The 20366-nt window shown below is 42.2% G+C and overlaps 2 protein-coding genes across 8 annotated transcripts in view; both read left to right on the forward strand.

Moving 5' to 3' along the window:
* Nucleotides 1–20366, forward strand: part of SDHAF4 (succinate dehydrogenase complex assembly factor 4) — a 62145-nt gene that overhangs the window by 18111 nt on the left and 23668 nt on the right. Inside the window, exons 3-4 of one of the 7 annotated variants that reach the window (XR_012508771.1) lie at nt 4049–4179; nt 4593–4644. Coding sequence is in view for 5 of the 7 variants with exons in the window: in XM_045504766.2 (XP_045360722.1) it covers nt 4049–4158 (110 nt within the window). In the remaining 2 variants the exon portion in view is untranslated. Of the gene's footprint in view, nt 1–4048; nt 4483–4588; nt 5284–5329; nt 6139–20366 lie in introns of those variants that run through there. The other 6 variants (XR_012508772.1, XM_045504766.2, XM_045504768.2 and 3 more) reach the window with 6 other exon arrangements.
* SMAP1 (small ArfGAP 1) overlaps nt 5366–20366 on the forward strand; it is a 176340-nt gene continuing 161339 nt past the window's right edge. Inside the window, exon 1 of the mRNA XM_074368757.1 lies at nt 5366–5422. The gene's annotated coding sequence lies outside the window, so the exon portion shown is untranslated. The remainder of the gene's footprint in view (nt 5423–20366) is intronic.

Below are 20366 nucleotides of genomic sequence, written 5' to 3' on the forward strand. Positions count from 1 at the left end.
TAAGACAATAGTGGTCTTAAATGACATAATAGACCTCTTGGACTTAATAGATATCTACAGGACATTACATCCAAAAGCAGCAGAATATGGAACATTCTCCAGGATAGGTCACAGTGCTAGGTCATAAACAAGTCTCAACAAATTTAAGAGGATAGAAACTATATCAAGCAGTTTTTCTGACAATAGCAGTATGACACTAGAAATCAATTACAGGCATTAAAATGGGAGAAGAGCACATACTTGGAGACTAAAGAACATGCTACTAAAACACCAGTGGGTCAATGAAGAAATCAAAGAAGAAATGAGAAGATACCTTGAGACTAATGAAATAGAAATGCAGTACTCCAAAGTCTATGGAATATAGCAAAAGCCATTCTGAGTGGGGAGTTTATAGCAATGCAAGCCTTCCTCAAGAAACAAGAAAAATCTCAAGTAAACAACTTAACCTATCACCTAAAAGAAATAGAAGAAGAACAAATGAAGTCCAAAGTCAGCAGAAGGAAGGAAGTAAAGATCAGAAAAGAAACAAATAAAATAGAAATCAACAAAACAATAGAAAGTGTCAGTGAAACCAAGAGCAGATTTTTTGAAAAGATAAACAAAATTGATAAACTTTTAGCCAGGATCACCAAGAAGAAAAGAGAGAAAGACCCAAATAAAGTAATAAATGAAAGAGGTCAGATAACAATGAATACCACAGAGATACAAAAAATCTTAAGAGAACACTGCTAACAGTTATATGCCAACATATTGGACAGGCTAGAAGAAATGGGCAAATTTCTAGAAACATACAAGCTGTCAATACTTAATCAAGAAGAAAGAGACCAAGCACTAGTAGTAAAATTGAATTTGTAGTAATAATAATAGTAATTTCTAGCAAACAAAAACTCAGGACCAGACGGTTTCAGAGGAGAGTTCTACCAAACATACAAAGAAGAGCTAATACCTATCTTCTCAGCGTATTCCAAAAATTGAAGAGGACAGAACACTCCCAAATTCATTCTATGAGGCCACCATTAATTACCCTGATACCAAACCAAAGACAAGACAAAAAAAAATTACAAACCAATGTCTTTGGTGAACATAGATTCAAAAATCCTCCACGAAATAGCAAACTGAATCCAACAGTATATAAAAAGGATGATACACAACGATCAAGTTGGATTTATTCCAGGAATGTATTTATAATTTTTTTTCACCAGCCCTGTGAGAGTACATATTGAAATTGGTCCCAATGGCAGAGTAACTGGTGAAGCAGATGTCAAGTTTGCAACTCATGAAGATGCCGTGGCAGCTATGTTGAAAGACAAAGCAAGTAGGCAACACAGATATGTAGAACTCCTGAATTCTACAGCAGGAGCACACGGTGGTGCTTAAGGTAGCCAAAGGATGGGAGGCACGGGCTTGTCAGAGCAGTCCAGTTATGGTGGTCCAGCCAGCCGGCAGCTGAGCGGTGGTTATGGAGGCAGCTACGGCAGCCAGAGCAGCATGAGTGGATATGACCAAGTTTTACAGGAAAACTCCGGTGATTTTCAATCAAACATTGCATAGGCAGCCAAGGAGCAGTGACCAGCAGCTACTACAGCCGTGGCAGCCGAGCATCTGGGAGCAAACGGAATGGGAGGGATGTCTAGCATGTCCAGTGTGAGTGGTGGATGGGGAATGTAATTGATCCTGATCACTGACTCTTGGTCAACCTTTTTTTAAAAGAAAAACAGAACTTAAGTTTTAACAATTTTGCAACACGAGCTTGTGATTTATGCTTACTCTAAATGGAAATCAGGATTGTTTTAAAGACTTAAGTAAAGTCCAGTTTTTTGAACACAACATTCATCTAGGATGTAACAACTAAGTTGAGTAAACTGTAACTGTTAAATAATTTTCAACTTTTCCCAAGTTAGTTATACTGTAGGATGTACTTAAGTAGTAAGTATTTCTAGGTTAAAGCAGTTGAATTATGTTAAATGTTGCCCTTATAAACCACATTACATTGAACACTGTTCGGATGTATGTTGAAAGACATGCCTTTTTGTAAAACTCAATATAGGAGCTGTGTCTACAATTAAAGTGAAACATTGGGCATGTTTGTTAATTCTGGTTTCATTTAATAACCTCTAAGGCATGTGAGTTTAAGCTTTTAATTATTTTTTTAAGTTAATGGGGAGAATTTGAGATGCAGTTCAATACTTTAGGATTTTGGTCTTGGTGTTTATATGAAATTCTGAAACTGATTTTTTAGATGTATTGTGGTAAGTGAAACTTTGTCAAATAAATTTTCCTTTTAAAAACTGCAAAAATAAATAAATAGATAGAAGGACGGACAGACATTGTTTAAGAATTGGAACTCTCTCTAATAGCTGGTTCCTCCTCTGTTCCTCTCGTATACAGATCAGTACAGTGTGGGGGCTAAGATCAGGGCTGCAGCCAGAATGTGACTTCAAACTCAGTTTCACCACTCAGCAGCTGTGTGAATTTGAGCTCTTTGTGTTTCACTTTCCTCGTCTATAAAGTGGAGACAAGTGTTGCTTCTGTCCCAGAGGTGATTATGAGGATTAAAGGTACAGAGTGCTCAGAATTGGACTTTACTCAAGATGGATGTTCCAGTTGTGAACACATGGTGCCACCAATAATAACTGCTGTCATGTCCTTAGATGGCAGTCCCAGCGGACCAGTTGCTGAAACCAAAACCCTATGATGAGGAGTACTCATACTCATAGCTGAAATTCATGGAGCACTCGTGTGAGAGTGTGCTAGCCCTTAACATGCATTTCTTTGTTTATCCTCAAGATAGGAAGGCAGGTATTGTCCCCATTTCACTGATAAGAAAAGTGAGGCATTGGGTCAAAGTAATCTGAAGTCGGTAACAACAAAGGAAAGTATACTGGAAAAGCTATATAAACAGAGCCTGAGAGACCAGTTGAGAAATAACAGAAGATCCATGGTTTGTATAATCAGAGTCCCTGAAGGAGAGGCAAGGCAGTGGGGCTGAAAGAACATTTGAAGAAATAATGGTTGAAAACTAACCATACTCGACAAAAGACAAATATGTAAGCTGAGCAAGCCCCCAGAAGGGTAAACCTAATCTATGCCAAGACACATCATAGTTAAACTTGTGAAAACTAAAGACAAAATCTTGAAAACAGAGAGAAATGACATATTATCTATATGGGAACAGCAATTCAAATGACAGCAAATTTATCACCTAAAATTATGGAGACCAGAAGGGAGTGGCACAATATTTTAAAGTGCTAAAAGGAAAGAACTGTCAGCTATAAATTCTGTATCCAGTGAAAGGATCCTTCAGCAACAAAGGAGAAGTAAAGACATTCCAGATGAAGGAGAAGGTCCTAAAAATCTTCTGTGCTCTGCCTGTTCATCTCCCTACCCCACCCCCAGCAACCACTGATCGTTTTCCTGTCTCCATAGTTTTGCCTTTTCCAGAATGCCATATACTTGGAATCATACAGCACGTAGCCTTTTCTGATTGGCTTCTTTCAGTTAGTAATATGCATTTCAGTTTCCTCCATGTCATTTCATGACTTGATAGCTTTTTTAGCACTGAATAATGCTCTGTGTTCTGGCTGTACCACAGTTTATCCATTCACCTACTGAAGGCCATCCTGGTTGCTTTCAAGTTTTGGCAGTTATGAGTAAAGCTGCTAAAAACAAACAAAAATAACCTTCAAAGTAATCTGGTTTCAGAACCTTCCAAACCCTGTGTATTTGCACTCTGTTCTCTGCACCCCTTTCTTTCTTTTTTAACCCAGCAGCACATATGCAGCCTCTCCCCAGATCAGGGCCTGAGAATTCTAAGTCACTAATGTAGGTAATAAGGCTGATTGAAAATGAAAGTTATGTCCTACAGTGATTTCTCAAACTGTGGGGACAGAACCACATCTAGAGTTCATTAAAGACTGCATCGTAGTAACCTCATTAGTAGTATCCGTCTCACTAACCTGCAGCTCTGCAACCCTGTCTTCAAAATTGACCATGATGCTTTTCCCATCTCCACTGACTGCTTTCTTTTATATCTTCCGTCTTTCTCCAGAATTTCCAGATGATGTTAATCCTGTTACCAAAGAAAAAGGTGGACCCAGGGGCCCGGAACCTACTCGATATGGAGATTGGGAACGAAAAGGACGCTGCATTGATTTTTAAGCCACGTGTTCTCTAACTTCAGTATCTTTTTCTGATTGTGTACATCTGAATTAACTTATTCTGACTGTCTTCTTTCTGTATATTATTTCAGTCATCTAATTTCCGTAATGTGTTTAAAGAGGTATATGATGGCTTTGGAAGAAAATATGCTGCTATAAATTAAGAAAGAAAATATTTCTACATTAGCACATTAATTTTAATTTAAATGTATTAGAGTAAGTGATGATTAGAACTGCAAGCTTTTATTTCATCATGTTTCAGCTTAAATTAAGCAGCTGCTTATAAAATACAAATGCAAATAAAACACCTTTTTAGAAAAAATAATTTTATTGCTATGTACTGAGTAATAGTGGCTTCTTAAACATGAGTTAAGTAGTGTGTACTATTTTGGTAAAGCCATGGTAACAAGGGAAGATCTTTAACCCCAGAGCCAGATTACTTGGGTTCAAATCCCAGCTCTGCTACTTACTAGCTGTGTGACCTTAGGTAAGTTATTTAACATCTCTGTGCTTCAGTATCCTTATGTGTATGATTGAAGATAATACTAGCTCCACCTCATAGAGCAGCTGAGAAGATCAAATGAGTAAATACAGGTAAACCACTTGGAGCAATGCATAGCATATACCTCTCAGTGGTAGCCATCTCTAAATCATACTATATTTTCTAAGTCTTCAGGCTGCCTGGGGTGAAAATCTAAGAAACTGAAATTTTAAATACTTGAGTTGAAATTGTTTTATATGAATGTAACATTTAAAAATCATTAGTTGGAAAATTTGATTATTTTCATGGATGAACAGAGCTGAAATACTCATTCATTTGTTAAAGATAAAATTCAAGTCCGAAAGGCTAATGTGAGAGAAGCAGGGGATGGGTTGTGCCAGCTGAGTCACGTCTGATGACTCAGAAGCTCCCTCCCTGTGGTCTTTGGATGACTGGGTCAGGAGACGCCAAGCCCATCTGCAGAGCAGTACTGATGGAAGAACGGGAAGGGCTGGGCTCCTTTGCTGTCCGCTGGCCTCACTCAGTCGCAGAGATTGGACCTCCACATGTTAACATAAAATAACATGTTTTTGAAAAGTAGTGAAACTAAAATAACTTTCCAAAACAAAAAAATACTTTAAGTGACATTGTTTTATATTTTTGTGATTCTCTTTAACATCTAACTTAATAGAAGGCCGCCGTATTCTCGTATCATCTTCTGCATTCAATTGGTTGTGATATTGTTTTGATTCTGGTATAAGGAAGAAAAGGTAGCCTCACACAGGTACGTGGTTAGAAAAGGGAGTATCTCTCAGAGCCCCTGTAGCGGTCTCAGGGTCCCCCAGGGTCCTTGGACACTTCCAAGAACTGCTTAGCTGACCTAAGTCAAGAGGGAGGTACTAAATGCAGACTCCTTAGAAAGGTTCACAGAACCAGCTGAGCCTTCAAGACCAAATTTCAGAACCCACAACAGCGCTGGCTAGAGAAGAGAGCTGGGGCCCAATGTCAGAGTCTGCTGCACCTCTCTCTGTAGGCAGGAAACTGTCACCACCATCAACACAAACCCCAGGAGCCCTGAGATGATGCTGACCATGCTGGCAAAATGAAGTCCCAGTGGCTTTCTTTTTCTCTCATCTAACCTCTTGTGGGCACAGAGTCAGATGTACACACCCCAGTGGAGGCTGGGAGGTGTGCTTTTACTGATCCCTGGGCTGTAAGGCAGGCTCTGCACTGGGGAGCTAGCAGATGTCGAGATGGTGTTCAAAAGAGTTTGGACAGACAAAAATGTTACTTGTCCACCACCAGCATCCAAGGAAACTATTTGAGAATCAGTCTTACTGGGGCATATAGTATAGAATTGTAAAATACATAAAATATAGGTGTGTAAAAATAAGGTTTAACTAATCTCTAAAACACATTAAATGTCTATTCCTGCTCATGTGAAGACTGCTTCTGTCAAGATTGGACATTTGAGCCTATAAATTATTTTTATGCCTTTTACATAGCTTTGGTTAATGAATATGAAAATTAAGTTATGTGAAAGTTGCTTAAAATTTAGTAACAGCCTATATTCTTTTGAAATACCACTTAGATATATTTAGACCCTGTATTTCTAACCTAGTTGTTGCAAATGGAGTCGCATCTGAAGCCTGGAGACTGCAGGTGCCCCTGTTAGCTGTTGCTGGTAGAAAGGGATTGTGGACAGACTGAGGAGTTTGTTGTTCACGCAGGCGTGGGAAGGAGACGAAAATCACTGGAGTGTTCAAAAGCAACTTTTAAGAGAATATTAGACCCTGAAAACATGCATAAGGAGAAAAACTAGGAAAGTGTCTCTGCAGGCTTGTCTTTAAGTAGCCCCTTTGGAAAAATCTGAATTTATAAACTGAGATGTTATAGACTGTGGACTGTAACCATTATCTTAAAACACTGTGTATTCCTTAGCACAGGAGGTCACCGTATTCACAGAGGCATGTACAACTTCAAAGGTGTAGAACACTTGGATTCTTTGGTTTACCAGAAGAGTTTTGTATTTTGTCTCATCCCTAAGTCAGTGACTCAGGTGGATGCCTTATTTTTAAAAAAGCTGACAGAAGGTTGTATTTTGATAATTATCATCTCGTTTTCATTCTGCTAGTCAGAAGCCCCAGGCCTTTGGAGGGGGTTGTCTCATATCAAATCTGAAACCTTGATTACGAGTCACAGGTCCTCTACCCCTGGCCATCCTGTATGCCAGGTGCTGCAGCAGGCCGAACCGCCCAGATGGTTTACTTCCGTGGTTTTGTGTGGATAGGTTAATGCTGACTGGAGTGCCCCTGCCTGTTGCTACCAGCGTATCTCTTCTCCAGTCCTTTGTGGAATGCGGCTCAGTGTGAACAGACATGTGCAATGCCCTTCTGTACATCAGAGAAGCAATATGAGACTAATGCTTGCCCAGCTAATTAACCCTGACCACCCGTGGTGAATCTAGAACTTTGTATTACAGGAAGTCGAGATAGCTGGTAATGACAAGCGCAGGGATAACAGTGTGTGCACATTACTTAGAAGTGTGGAGGCAAGCACCAGAAGCACTGACTAGGAGAGCAGAAAGTAGTTGCCTCTGGGGGTGAGCTGGCTGGACAGGCGCTGCTGTTTTGCCTTAGATGCTCTGTTTCTTCAATGAATATGTTAGTTCCTATTTTAAGAAATTACACAGGTTCATTGGGGAAATTGAGAAAACAGTATAAAGAAGAAAACAAAAATTATCAGTAAAACTTCTATACTCCCGTAACCTTTGGTGTTTTGTCCTTCAGTATTCTGAGTCTGTACGAGTGTTTTTTACATCTGTTATCCTAACAACTTCATAGCAAAAATGGTGATTTCACGATTTTAACATTTCTTAATCACAAGTGATGTAAGCACTTTTCTCTGTTTGTCAGCCTTTTGTATTTCTTCTGTTAATTGCTTTTTCTTGTCTTTTGCTCATTTCCTATTGAATATTGACCTTTTGTTACCAAGTTGTATGAGGCCTTTGCTTTTCACTTGCGCTTATTTATGCTGAACTTTTTGAATTATTTTTATGGAGTCATTTTTTTTTTCTCTTGGTCTGAGTTGGCCTCTGTGATCTTGATTTATTAATATCCCTTCACAGATTGCATTGGTGGTTCCAGCCCATGATGAAATCTTAAGTTCTGTGTCCTTCCTGGGCTGGCCCTTGACATCCATTCAGGCCCCTCCATTCCAGCCAAGCCCCTCTACTCACAGCCTCTCAGACAGGCTCTTCAGCACCTCTCCACACTGGTAGATAACATGCCTTCTGCCGGAATCCCCTCTTCTCTACTGCTGGCCTAGAAAGTACCTATTGAGCTATACTCACTTTCTTGGCTCTCTTCTGTGTCATTTCCACACTCAGCTATTGTAGACATACTAACTTCTTTTAGAATTAATTTTCAGTTCTGTTCTCTGTTAGTCCGTGGGCTTCCTTATCTGTCTTTGTCTTCCTGATTTACTTTATTCAGCTCTGTACCCCCAGTTGCAGCATGGTGCTGGGTATAGTAAACATCCAACAAATGCTGCCTCAGTGTTGAATAATTCAGTGTTCGTGGTGGGCAGAATTCCACAGGGGCACCCAAGAGTCCCTCTCCCTGGTGTACTTGGACTGTGTAGTCTCCTCCCCTCCAGTATGGGTGGGACCTGCGAATATGACGAGATACTTGTCCCCTTGATTAGGTTACATCATACATCAAAGATGGTGGAATAGTCATTCTGGTGGTCATGTTACCTTTGTAAGAATCTACTGTAGAGGGGAGGGTATAGCTCAGTGGCAGAGTGTGCACTTAGCATGTACAAGGTCCTGGGTACAATCCCCAGGACCTCCATTAAAACTAACTAAATAAATCTAATTACCCACCCTCCCCCCAAGAAAACAAAACAACAACAATAACAAAAGTGTAATAAAGTAAAAAAAAAAAAAAAAAAAAACCAATGCATCGTAGCCACCCAGAGGAAGCTCCTCTCCCTGGCTTTGAGGAAGACAGCTGCTTTGTTGTGAGAGTGCCGTTAACTCCTTCCTGAAGGCGTTTGTAGGAGCTGAGAGTGATCCCAGCTGAGAGCCAGCAAGAAAACAAGGACCTCAGTCCTGCAACCACAAGGGTCTGAATTCCACTAATCACCCAAATGAGGTTGGATCCAGATTATGAGCCTCAGATGAGAACCCAGCCCCAGCTGAGACCTTGACTTCAGCCCAGTGAGGCCTTAAGCAGAGGACCCAACTCCCCAGGACCCAGACTTCTGATCCACAGAAGCTGTGGATAATAAATGTGTGCTGTTTTAAGCTACTCATCTTGCAGTGATGTCTTATGCAGCAGTAGAAAATTGATACAGTGTTCAGGTGCTGTTGCTAGGGAATTGGCCCTGAATCTCAGAAACAATGACAAGGCTGGTTTTAAGACCTTGTAGTTTGGATACCTTGATACTTACTTTTGTTATATGTGTACAAAAGCTCTCTCAGGCCTGCTCTGCCGAACTCTTGCCCTTGTCTCTCTTAAGAGAAATGGAGCCCTGCTACCTGTAGGTGTTCTTCCTCCGCCACCCCCCGGTGGCCAACAGCAAGGTCTACTTCCTGCTCGGGATCCTCCTTGCTAGCTTCTGTGTGCATAGAATATCACTCCTGTTACTGTGAATCTCTCCTGTGGGACCGCATGTGTGTGACCCACCACCTACTATTTACGGTGATCATTTGTGTGTACTGTGTTAAACCTGCTGGGCTGAACTTCCAACAGCCGACAGCCAGGTCTCCTTCGCTGCTCAGAGGGTAGATCAGCTTCCTTCTCAGAATGGCCTCTAATGAGTTACCTGGCCCAGTATTCTAGAATTGGGCCAGCTGGGTCCCTCAGGTGAAATAAAATAATCCTAAATCAACTTTGTTCTTTAATTTTTAATTTAAAAAATTTTATTTTTGGGGGGGATGGGGAGGTAATTCAGTTTATTTTTTTTTTTTGATGGAGATACTGGGAATTGAACCCAGGACTTGTACATGCTAAGCACGTGCTCTACCACTGAGCAATACCCTCCCCCTCCTAAGTCAACTTTAAATTGCTATAAAAATGCCCCAAATTCTTTTAAGAATTTATTTATTAAATAATGCATTTTTCTTTAAACCACCCAAAGTTCAAAAAGATTGGGAATCTTCTAAGACTGCTGATGTCGATATGAGACAGGTAGCAAAAGTTCCGCTTGAGATGCAGGGGCATGTGGTTTTAAAAAAAAGGCAGGTGGTGGTTAAGGAAGACGAAGTGGGGCCGTCAAGCCAGCGTGCAGCTGGAGGCGGGTCGGAAGGGCTGGAGAGGGCCAGCAGGTGCCAAGCGGGGAGGGATTTAACCCAGAAACAAACCTGGTACCAAAACGTCTGAGACCAGGCTTGGTCTTAACATGATTTTTACAAGGATACAAACTGAGCCTCAAGTCATTGCTCTCATTTTCCGCGAGTGAACCGAGGCCTCCAGGCTGTATGAGGCAGGCCCCACTTACTTTTTAGAACCATTAAATCACTTAAATTATTTGCATTTAATTTTCATTAAGGAAACAAAAAAAATTACTGCAAATAGGAGTCAGTTTCAGCAAGTGCCCAAATAACAAGAAAAGCTCTTTTCCATGTTCAAAAACTTTCCAAAATTTAGAGTAATTAAAAAGTAAAAGGCAAAAATAGTTTCAGAAAAAATAATGCTGACGTACATTTTCAGATACTGCCAAAGCCAGGCTCCTTTCTGGCACGTAGCTGCCTGATTTAGGTGATCGCCAGTGGGGGCTAAGCTGCCTCTGATTTCCTGCCAACCCCCACCCCGCCCCCATGCACCATTCCTACTGCGGGCCATCAGGCAGGCCTTGTCACCCCCCTCCGGGTGGGCCACTAGGAAGATGCCTGGGCGTGAGATGTCATAGCTATTTCAGTAATTGAAATGCAGGGTACTTCCTGTTTTCCTTCTGAATGTGAGTGCTAGGTAAATTTTTCAGGACCAGTTCAAGACCTGCATATCGTGATTTAATTCAAGCCCTCTCAGAAAACTCTTCCCATACTTTCCCCACTACAAGTTATAAGATTCCTCACATTAGAAGGAAGGAATCACAGGAGAGAGGGATTACGAGGGGAATGAGAAAATGCTTGGGAATGATGGAGATGTTCATTATCTTGATTTTTTGATGGTGGTTTCACAGGTGTGCATATATGTCAGAACCTATCAGACTGTACACTTTTCATATGTGCAGTTACTTCAATAAAGTTGTTTCAAAGTTAAAAAAAAAATCACTCCCAAAGGCCCTCGGGACCAATACTTGTCGCAGTGAGAGGTATTAAGGTACAGTTAACGTGTGTTACTCCTTAGAAGGTGTTAATTACTGCTGACACATTCGGTGCTGCTGGGCATCACAAGGTCTTCTGGGGAAAGAGACCAGATGTTGTCTTCGTGATTGTTGCTTAAGCTCTTATTAGGGGAATTTTCAAGATACACAAAGGTAAGAAGTATAATATGTGTGCTCTGTGTACGCATCACCCAAGTTTAACGGTTACCAATATTTATCAACAGTTACTAATTTTGCTTCATTATTCCCGTACACACTTTCTCCCCTCTGAGATAAGTTTATGGCAAGCAACTTCAGACTGTTTTATACAGAAGAGTGAAGCAAACTTCAGAGACCGGGTACCTGGCGAGCAGCCTGGCTAGCTGGGGGGGTGACACTCACAGAGGTGTCAGCGTGAAGGAGGCCTGAGCCCAGGACTGTGGTACCAAAAAGTCAGTGGGTTTTTAAAAATAGGTATTTTCTGAGAAAGAATCAATTGATCTTGACTGCAAAAAAAAAGTCTTTTTTTTTTAAGGTTTTGTTTCACCTTAAGTATAGGAAGACTGTGCCAATATTCATTTATTTCAAGGTATTTATTTTAGACTTAAAACATTCATAATCACATTGAGTTTAAACATCCTGCTGTAAGCACCGTGCTCGCCCACTGGTTCTGTGTTCCTCAGGTTTACAGCCTACTCTTAAAGACAAGGGGCAACGATTTCACAAATTTTAGAAAATACATTAAAAAGCTTCATCACCTTTTGCATTCAGGAAAGTGATTATCATTGGCTCAGTTCTCTTTGATTACATAACATTTCCATTTCTTTTCCTTTGGGAAAGTGACAGTTAAACCCGTTGGGGCTGTTCTCTTCCTTAAGCAAACCTCTATTTCCGAATGTTCAGCGTAGTCTGTAAATGTAACCCAAGCGAGCACCTCCCTCCTGCACTGGCGTGTCTGGGAGAGGGGCTTGTCACAGGACGGGGCGCGCGGCAGTCCTCACTGCGGAGGCGTCCTCGCTGCCCGCAGCCCCTCCGTGCCCCCCCGTGGCCCACAGCCCTGCCCGCGCCCCCGTCACCCCGCCTCCTCCCGGGGAAGGGGGATGCAGATGTCAGGGCCGCCCCTGCCCGCCCCTCAGTGCCGCCTTAGCCCTCTGCCGTCCTTGCCAGCCTCTCACTGAAGTGCGGGGTGACTGAGGTGGTGGTTGGGCTATAACAGAACAGGGGCTGAGTGCACACTGACTCGAGAAGTTACTAAGGAAAACTCCACTGGGCTCTGTTCGTACGTACTGGTTTCATTACGGCGGCCTCACCGGGGAAGAGTAATTCCTCTGTCCCTCTCATCAGCCCAGGAAGGAGAGGCTAGTGTTGTGTTTTTAAGGTCCAAGTTCTTTTAACATCTCTTACTCCACCAGGGAAGGAAATAGCTGTTGTGATTCAGGTTCTCTGAGGAGGACTAAACCGGACCATCTCCGAAGGAGAGGCGGCGAGGGCCCCGGCTTTGGCTTAGATTCGTACCCAACCCCAAGCAGCACCCGGGTGGCGACACCCCTGAGGGGACTGAGTGAGGATTCCCGGGACTCAGCGCCAAGCCCAGCCTTGAGAGCTGTGTTTGTCTCCTAGGGCTGCCAGCATGAAGCAGCACAAACCGGGTGGCTCAAAACAGCGGGGACTGAGGCTCTTCCAGTTCTAGAGGTTAGAAGTCTAAACTCAAGGTGCCGGCAGAGCCCTGCCCCCTCTAAAGGCCACAAGGGAGAATCCTTCCTTGTCCCCCCTAACTTCCGGTGGAGTGCCGGCAGTCCTCGGCGGTCCTTGGTGTGCAGGTACACAACGCCTGTCTGCCTTCGTGGTCACGCAGCATCCTCACTGTGTCTCTGTCACCACATGGCCATCTCATGAGGACACCAGTCATGTTGGAGTAGGGCCCACTCTTCTCCAGTATGACCTCATCTTAACAGATGACATCTGCAATGACCCTTTTTCCAAATAAGATCACATTCTAAACAAAATAATAAAAACTGTGAAATTATGTACTTTAAATTGGCAAACTGTATGGCATTTGAATTATATCTCAATAGAGATGTTATTTTACAAAAGAACTCGATGCATATAACATGGGTGACCGTCAAAATAATTACACTGAGTAAAGGAAGCTGTATTTTAAAGAGTAAACTCTGTATAATCCCACATATGTAAAATTCTAGAAAATGCAAGGATCTACAGTTATGGAAGGCAGCTATCAGGGGTGGCCTGGTTGGGGGAGGGAGCAACGGATTACCAAGGGGCATGAGGAATCTTTGGCGGTGATAGATAAACTCAGAATCTTGATCGTGGTGGTGGTTTCGTGACTGTACACATGTTAAAATTGATCAAATTATATGATTTAAATATATGCAGTTGTACATCACTTATCTTCAATAAAACTACAACAAAAAAAGCCTTTAAAAAAATCACATTCTGAGGTCTCAGGGGTTAGGACCTCAGCATACCTTTCTGGGGAGACGCAGTTCGCCTCGTAACAAGAGCACAAGACACCTGTAGCAGGCCTGGTGTGGAGGGGGCAGTCACCAGCCTGTGAATAAATAGGCCAAGTGAGCTCACACAATGCCTGTTCTCAGCATCAACCAACTAAAGACCAGAGGGTCTACCTGAATTTTCTAGGTGTGTGAGCACTCGGAGGGCCTTGCACAACCTCGGGAGGGGAAGGGAGATAGATGTGGCAACTCTGCACCCGAGCACGCGAAGTCCTCTCCTGACGATTACACCTGACGCCAGCGTTCCCCGTGCTCCCTGGGCCGCCCCCGCCCCCGGCCACGGTCACTGGCCATTTGTCCTCTCCAGGCGCCTCATTCCTTCATTTATCACCCACAGGTGCTGGTGCTCTATTTTCAGAAACTCCCCTTTCATTTTGTCTGTGGACAATTTCAGGGTTCACGTACATGGCCCAAAAAACCAAGGTCACTTCCTAGTCATAAGTGCCACTGACTCCTGGTCGGCAGGCTTCATAATAAACCTTTGCAGTGACAACTTTTCTTCAATTCAGCCTCTATAAATCTGTTGGAAGAAAGTATTCCCCCACCAAACGTTATAAGCAGCAGAGAAGGCATAGAAAAACATGTTCCCCTCCTCAGAGAGTCAGTCCCCAGGGCTTGAGAATATGCGAGGCTGGACTTTTTTTTTCTTCCAGTTATATAAAAATCAAAGAAATGCCCTATTTCTGCTCAGATTCATTTGCAATATCACTGCTTGGATTTTTCCTTAGTTTAAGCACAAAAATTGGTCTTCAATGTTTTATATCCCATAAATAGCGTCCTCCCACTCAGAGGCAAAATGGAAACCTCCGTATATTTTTCTGTAATCAAAGCATCTTCACCCAGTTGTGCAGAGGGAAAAATAAAATCCAAGAAATCAGGCAACAACAGGCAAACTATATTTATAAAATCATGGAAATATTATGCAAAAGCATTTTAGCTATATTTGATAATACAACAAATTATCAGTCAAATTGCTAAACCACTTTCTTTTATCTTTTTTTTTTGAAGAGGTGAATGAAAGCTTTAAGTCATCGCAACCCCTGGTATTATGAACCTTCTTTCAGAACAATTCCAGGAATGATTGCATACATTCAACATGAAGAGTTATAAAAAAGAGGATAGTCTATTTGTATTTACAGGTTTTACTGAATATTTTTATTTTTCACTATACATTAGTCTTCTTAAATTCTACCTAGAAAAGGTTTTCACAGAACAAAGTTTTATTTTTAAAAAGACTCCTAACAGTGAAATAAACACCAGTTCTAAATATAACCTTCATGCTCTGCAGAAAAAGGCAGCCATAATCTCCACAAGAACCCAGCCATGTAATCTGACCACTGGCTAAACCGCTTTCTTTACCGAATACTTTTAAAAATTCTCCTTTAAAACAGTGAGAAGGTGGGGCTGTAGGAAATTGTCCTTCGCCCTCCCCTAATAGAAAATTAAGATGGTTTTAGCAATCTGAATGTGGAAGAGGAAGTCAATTTATTTTATATTTATAAAATTGTGTATCTAAAAAATTTTTCTTCAGGGCTGTGCATATTTGTGATCCAATGTCTGAATACACCTGTAGCAGCCCAGGGAAAATGACTGATTCACTGACTCCTTCCCCTAAACCTTTATTAGCCGTAACCTATTAGAATGTGAAGACAAAGGAGGTGGGTGTAACCAAAGGATGGTGCCCGGATCTGTTGTTTAAGCACTGAGAGCGATGCCTTAAGTCCACTATCCAAGGTGGAACCAGTGTGGGGCAGATGTGGTCTCTTGAGGAACAGGACTGTGGGCTTGAGGAAGGATGTGGGATGAAGGTAAGATGCTGATCTTAGAAGCACGGCTGTTAGATCCTGACAATAGGCTGTAGATCTTGAAAGTGTTTAGGGATGATCTGCGCAGGTCAGAGCCTCGCAGGAGCCCGGGCTGAGACCGCCTGCTGCTCGGTAGCTCCAGGGCCAGGACTCAGGTTTCCCGAACTCCTAGGCAGTGCTCGGAACCTTCTTCAACCTGACTGCATTGCTTCTCTTGAAATCAAGTTTAAATGTCACTCACATGTAGAAAAGCAGGTTTCCGTTTTGAACTTGTTTGCTTTGAGGAGCGTATAGTGGATCACTAATGTAGTATTTTCCTCCATACTTAGCCATTGCAAAGTATCCCATGATGTAAATGAGACTGACAGTCAGGCAGACGTCTTTTTAACTTCAGAAGTGACTTGCTAACTTCCATTTCAAGATGCTCGGCAAGCCTGTTTTCTCCACTGCTAATAACTTATTTTTCATAGACTTATTTATTTTATTTTTTTTTTTGGTGGGGGAATTAGGTTTATATCTTTGTTTGTCTATTTATTAAGGGAGGTACTGGGGATTGAACCCAGGACCTCGTGCCTGCTAAGCACATGCTCTACCACTGAGCTATACCCTCCCTCAACCCCAGCTGCTTGTAACTTAAAGGGATGCAGTCAAGAACAGCCTTCTGTGCCTAGCAGCCCGAACCTGTTATCCTGGCCTTCAGCATCTGAATAGCACTGCTAGCACCTCAACTGTCTCCGGGCAGCAGCTGCTGTCAGCCTGATCTCATCTTTCCGAACCGTCCGCTGCCCGCGGAAAGGCATGGTGCACGGTCAGCCCCTAACTCCAAGAAGCACAAGCATCGAGAGGCTAACGGCCTCGTTCCAAGTCGTTGCCATAAAGTTTATCAATTCCTTCGTGGTTTTGAAAGTATTGATACAAGCTACCTTACATATTGGTCATTGTTTTTCCATTTTCCTTCATTTATTTAACTACTACTAAGCAAGAACAACAAAAACAAAAAAACCCAGTGGACTCGTTACATTTTTCTTGAGTCACACCAAGTTGTTAATAGGGTAAAGAGTCAGCATGCAAAGTACTCTATGGAAATTATATGAAGCTGCTCTAACAAATACTGTAAGTGCCAATCCACTCGTGGTTCACATTCCTGAGAACAAAGAGCTGGAGAGACTCGGGGATCAGCCCTCACTCATCCCCAGGGATTCTGATGCTGATTAAATAGTGCAAATATTTCCAGGGCTCATTCCAGCCTCCCGGCAGCCAACCCAAGGGTGGTGTGATGGGGGCTGGCTGATGACCGCGGGATGGCATGAGATGCTGGGATCTGGGGATGGCGCGTTCTTGTGCTGCCCCATGATGGCCGCGCTTCCTCAGAACTGTTCTCCCTCCCAGGATGAATGTGCCCCTGTGTACAGAGAGCGTCCGCCGTCCCCTGTCCAGAGGGATGGACACTCTTGCCCTGATCTGCGCTTATGTAGGGCTCTAGGCCAGTTCACTCACTGTCCTTGTGAACATCCATCTTGTCCTTGTCATGGGTCCAGAGGAGTCTTGTGGGGAACCCAGCAGAGGGGCTGGGCTGGGACAGAGCTGGGGGGAGCTTCCCCTCCTGCAGGAACCGCAGCTGCTCTCCCTCCTTCCCCAGAGGGACCACCGGCTCTCCATCAGAACCAGGCACAGCCTGTGCATCACACATCTCCAGTATCCAAAGCAGAGGACAGTCAGTAGCAGATTCAATACTTCATATTTCTACTTCTGTTCATGAAACTAATTGTGGCAGAGGCCCTTGTGAAGCAGCTGTCTCTAAATAAGACCACAAGCTACACATGAATTCCCCAACAGTGTCTGCAAGCCAGGAACTCAGGCTCATCAAATCTTCTGGGGAGATAAGACTTCTGATCAAGGTGGACAGTCTTTAGGAAATAAATAACCCTAATGAGAGGAGACTCATCGACCTTGGCACCTGGACAAAACCAGAGAATTACTTCTTCTAGTCCTCTTATTTCACAGACAGGACACTGAGGCTCGGAGAGGGTTAGGATGGGAGACATGCGAGTCTCCCGCCTTTCAGGGTGAGGCTTCAGTGGCACAACCCAGCAGAGCAGCCTCCCTGCACTCAGAGCTTCGTCCAGAGTGTCCGTCATCAGGGTCAGAGAGCTGGCCTCTGAGAGGCAGTGAAGCACTGTCCACCCAGAAACGGGGTGGCCCACGTCTCAGGGAGATTTTAGAAATGGGACTGGGTTCCAGTTTACTGATTTTTTCCCTCTAATTATGAAAAAGCCCTTATCAGATGAAAGATTGGCATTTATTTATTTGCAAAACCGATATGTAAGGGGGCTTTCGATTTCTACACACAGTTTGGAAACTGCTTTCACAGGTGTTCATTACTCTAATGTGTTCATAGGGTCATCTCAAATTTGAACAGCAAATTGCCATTCCAAACCAAGCAGAATTAAATCTCAGCTTGTGAGAGTGGTAACATTAGCTTGAAAACAGGATACACTAAAATTATAAAAATAGCGCGGAGGGGATAGCTCAGTGGTAGAGTGTATGCTTAGCATGCACAAGGTCCCGGCTTCAATCCCCAGTACCTCCATTAAAATAAATAAGAAAATAAATAAGCCTAATTATCTCCCCCTCCAAAACAAAAACAAAAAAAAATTAAAAAATAAAATTAAATAATAAAAATAGATTATTGCTTTTACTTGGTTTGTACCTTTTTTTTTAAAGAATTACAAAAAGGAATCCACTTGATAATTTTCCCTACTAGTAATGTATATATATGCATATAAAATACACACACTCAAGCCAATTTGGAGATATTTATATATATATATGATATAATCTTAAACCTGAGCAGGGAATTACTTTTAGGGAATAGGCTGGGGCAGAGAAAGAACAATATGAGCCTGGAGTATCTAGTTTTGCCAGAAGTCAGGCTGTGTTCAAAGAATAAGCAAAAGAACACAAGAGGCAGGTTCAAAACCAAGGTCTCCCACTGGCCAAATAGGAAATCTTTTAAGGGTAAATGGAGATCCACATTTTGCTCTGGCAAAATAACACTATTGCCTCCGATAACTTGGAAGGCAGATGATGTGTGTTTGGACGGGCGATTTTAGGGGAAGAGATTGGTTAGTATTTGCTGGCTTTCCCAAATTACTGCAAGATAGCGGGGTTCAGAAATGACTGGCTAGTTTCTAAGCCAGAATGAAAGGAAATGGAGAGTCTAGAACTTCAGGACCTATAGCACTGAAAGAGGCAACTGCTACTTAACTCCAAGTAATACAAGATGAAAATAAGAAGGGACTGAGTTTGCAGCAAGGATTAGACCAAGGATATGAATGTCAAAGCCCTGGTTTACATCTCTGAATGGATAAAATGACACCCAGTAATTTCTTTCTGTTGGAAAAAAAGGTGGGGCTCAGGAAAGACAGACTAAGGAGAGTGGCTCTCTAGAATTCCCCAGTGTTAACACTTTACCACACTGACCTCGTCCTAGTCACTCTGCTCTCTCCCGTCTCCATAAGCGTGCGCACTCACACGTATCGTTACATGTTCTGTGCCCTTTGAGAATAAATTGCAGACGTGATGCCTGTTATCCCTAACGCTTCAGTGATGCTCTATGAAAACCCACAGCTAACATCATACTTAACGGTGGAAGATTGAATGCTTTCCCTCTGAGATCAGGAATGAGACCAGCGCCTTGCCTCTCACCACTTCTATTCAGCATCACACTGGAGGTTCTCGACAGGGCAGCTGAGCAAAAGTAAGAGATAAAAGGCATCCAATTTGAAAAGTAAGACATAAAATTATCTCTGTTTTCTGATGATATGATTATATAGAAAATCTAAAGGAATCTACTAAAAAACTGTGAGAACCAATTAACGAGTTCAACAAGGCTGAAGGATACAAGCTCAATATACAAAAATCAATTGTATTTTTATGTGAGCAACAAACAAACCAAAATGACATCAAGAAAACAATTTCATTTACAATAGCATCAAAGAGAATACAGTACCTATGCATAAGCTTTTGAAAGGAAGTGGAAACTGTTCTGAGAACTACACAGCATCATTGATAGAAATTAAGGAAGACCTAAATGGAAAAACATCCCCTGTTCACATACTGGAAGACTTAATGTTGTTAAGATGGCAGTACTCCCAAAATTGATCTATGGATCAGTACAAACTCTATCAAAATATCAGCTACCTTTTTTGAATAAATTGACAAGCTGATTGCAGAATTCAAATGGAAATGCAGGAGACCCAGACTAGCGAAAGCAACTAAAAATAAGATAAAGTTGGAGGATCCGTGTCTCCTGATTTCAAAACTTACTAAAAGCTGCAGTTATCAAGACTGTAGTCCTGGTGTAAGGATAGATGGATAGATCAAAGGAATAGAATTGAGAGCCCAGAACTAAACCCTCACATGGTCAATTGATTTTTGACAAGGGTAGCAAGATATTTCAATGGAGAAAGAATAATCATTTCAAGAAATGGTGCTGGGACAACTGAATATCCACAAGAAAAGAATAAAGTTGTGTACATCCCTTAAACCATATACAGAAAATTAACTCAAAATTCGTCACAGACCTAAATGTAAGAGCTAAAACCATAAAGAAGAAAGAATAAGAGTGCATCTTCACAACCTTGGGTTAGGCAATGAATGGTTTCTTAGATGACACCAAAAGAAAAACTGGGCTTCATTAAAATTAAAAACCTTTGCATTTCAAAGGAGAACATCATGAAAGTAAAAGGCATCCCACAGAATGGGAGAACATATTTGCAGTGCAGATATCAGACAAAGGACTAATGTCCAGAATATATAAAGAACACTTACCACTCAATAATAAAAATACAAATAGGCAAAGGATCTTAATACACATTTCTCCAAAGAACATATACAAGTGACCAGTGAGGATGTGGAGAAGTGCTCAGTATCACTGGCCATTATGGAAAAGCAAATCAAAACCACAGTGAGTTGCCACTTCACATCCACTATGATGGCTATAATCAAAAATCAGACAACAGCAAGTGTTGCCAAAGATGTGGAGAAACTGGAACCCTCATACACTGCAGTAGGCTTG

This window comes from Camelus bactrianus, chromosome 8 (genome assembly GCF_048773025.1).
Source record: "Camelus bactrianus isolate YW-2024 breed Bactrian camel chromosome 8, ASM4877302v1, whole genome shotgun sequence".
NCBI classification, from domain to species: domain Eukaryota; kingdom Metazoa; phylum Chordata; class Mammalia; order Artiodactyla; family Camelidae; genus Camelus; species Camelus bactrianus.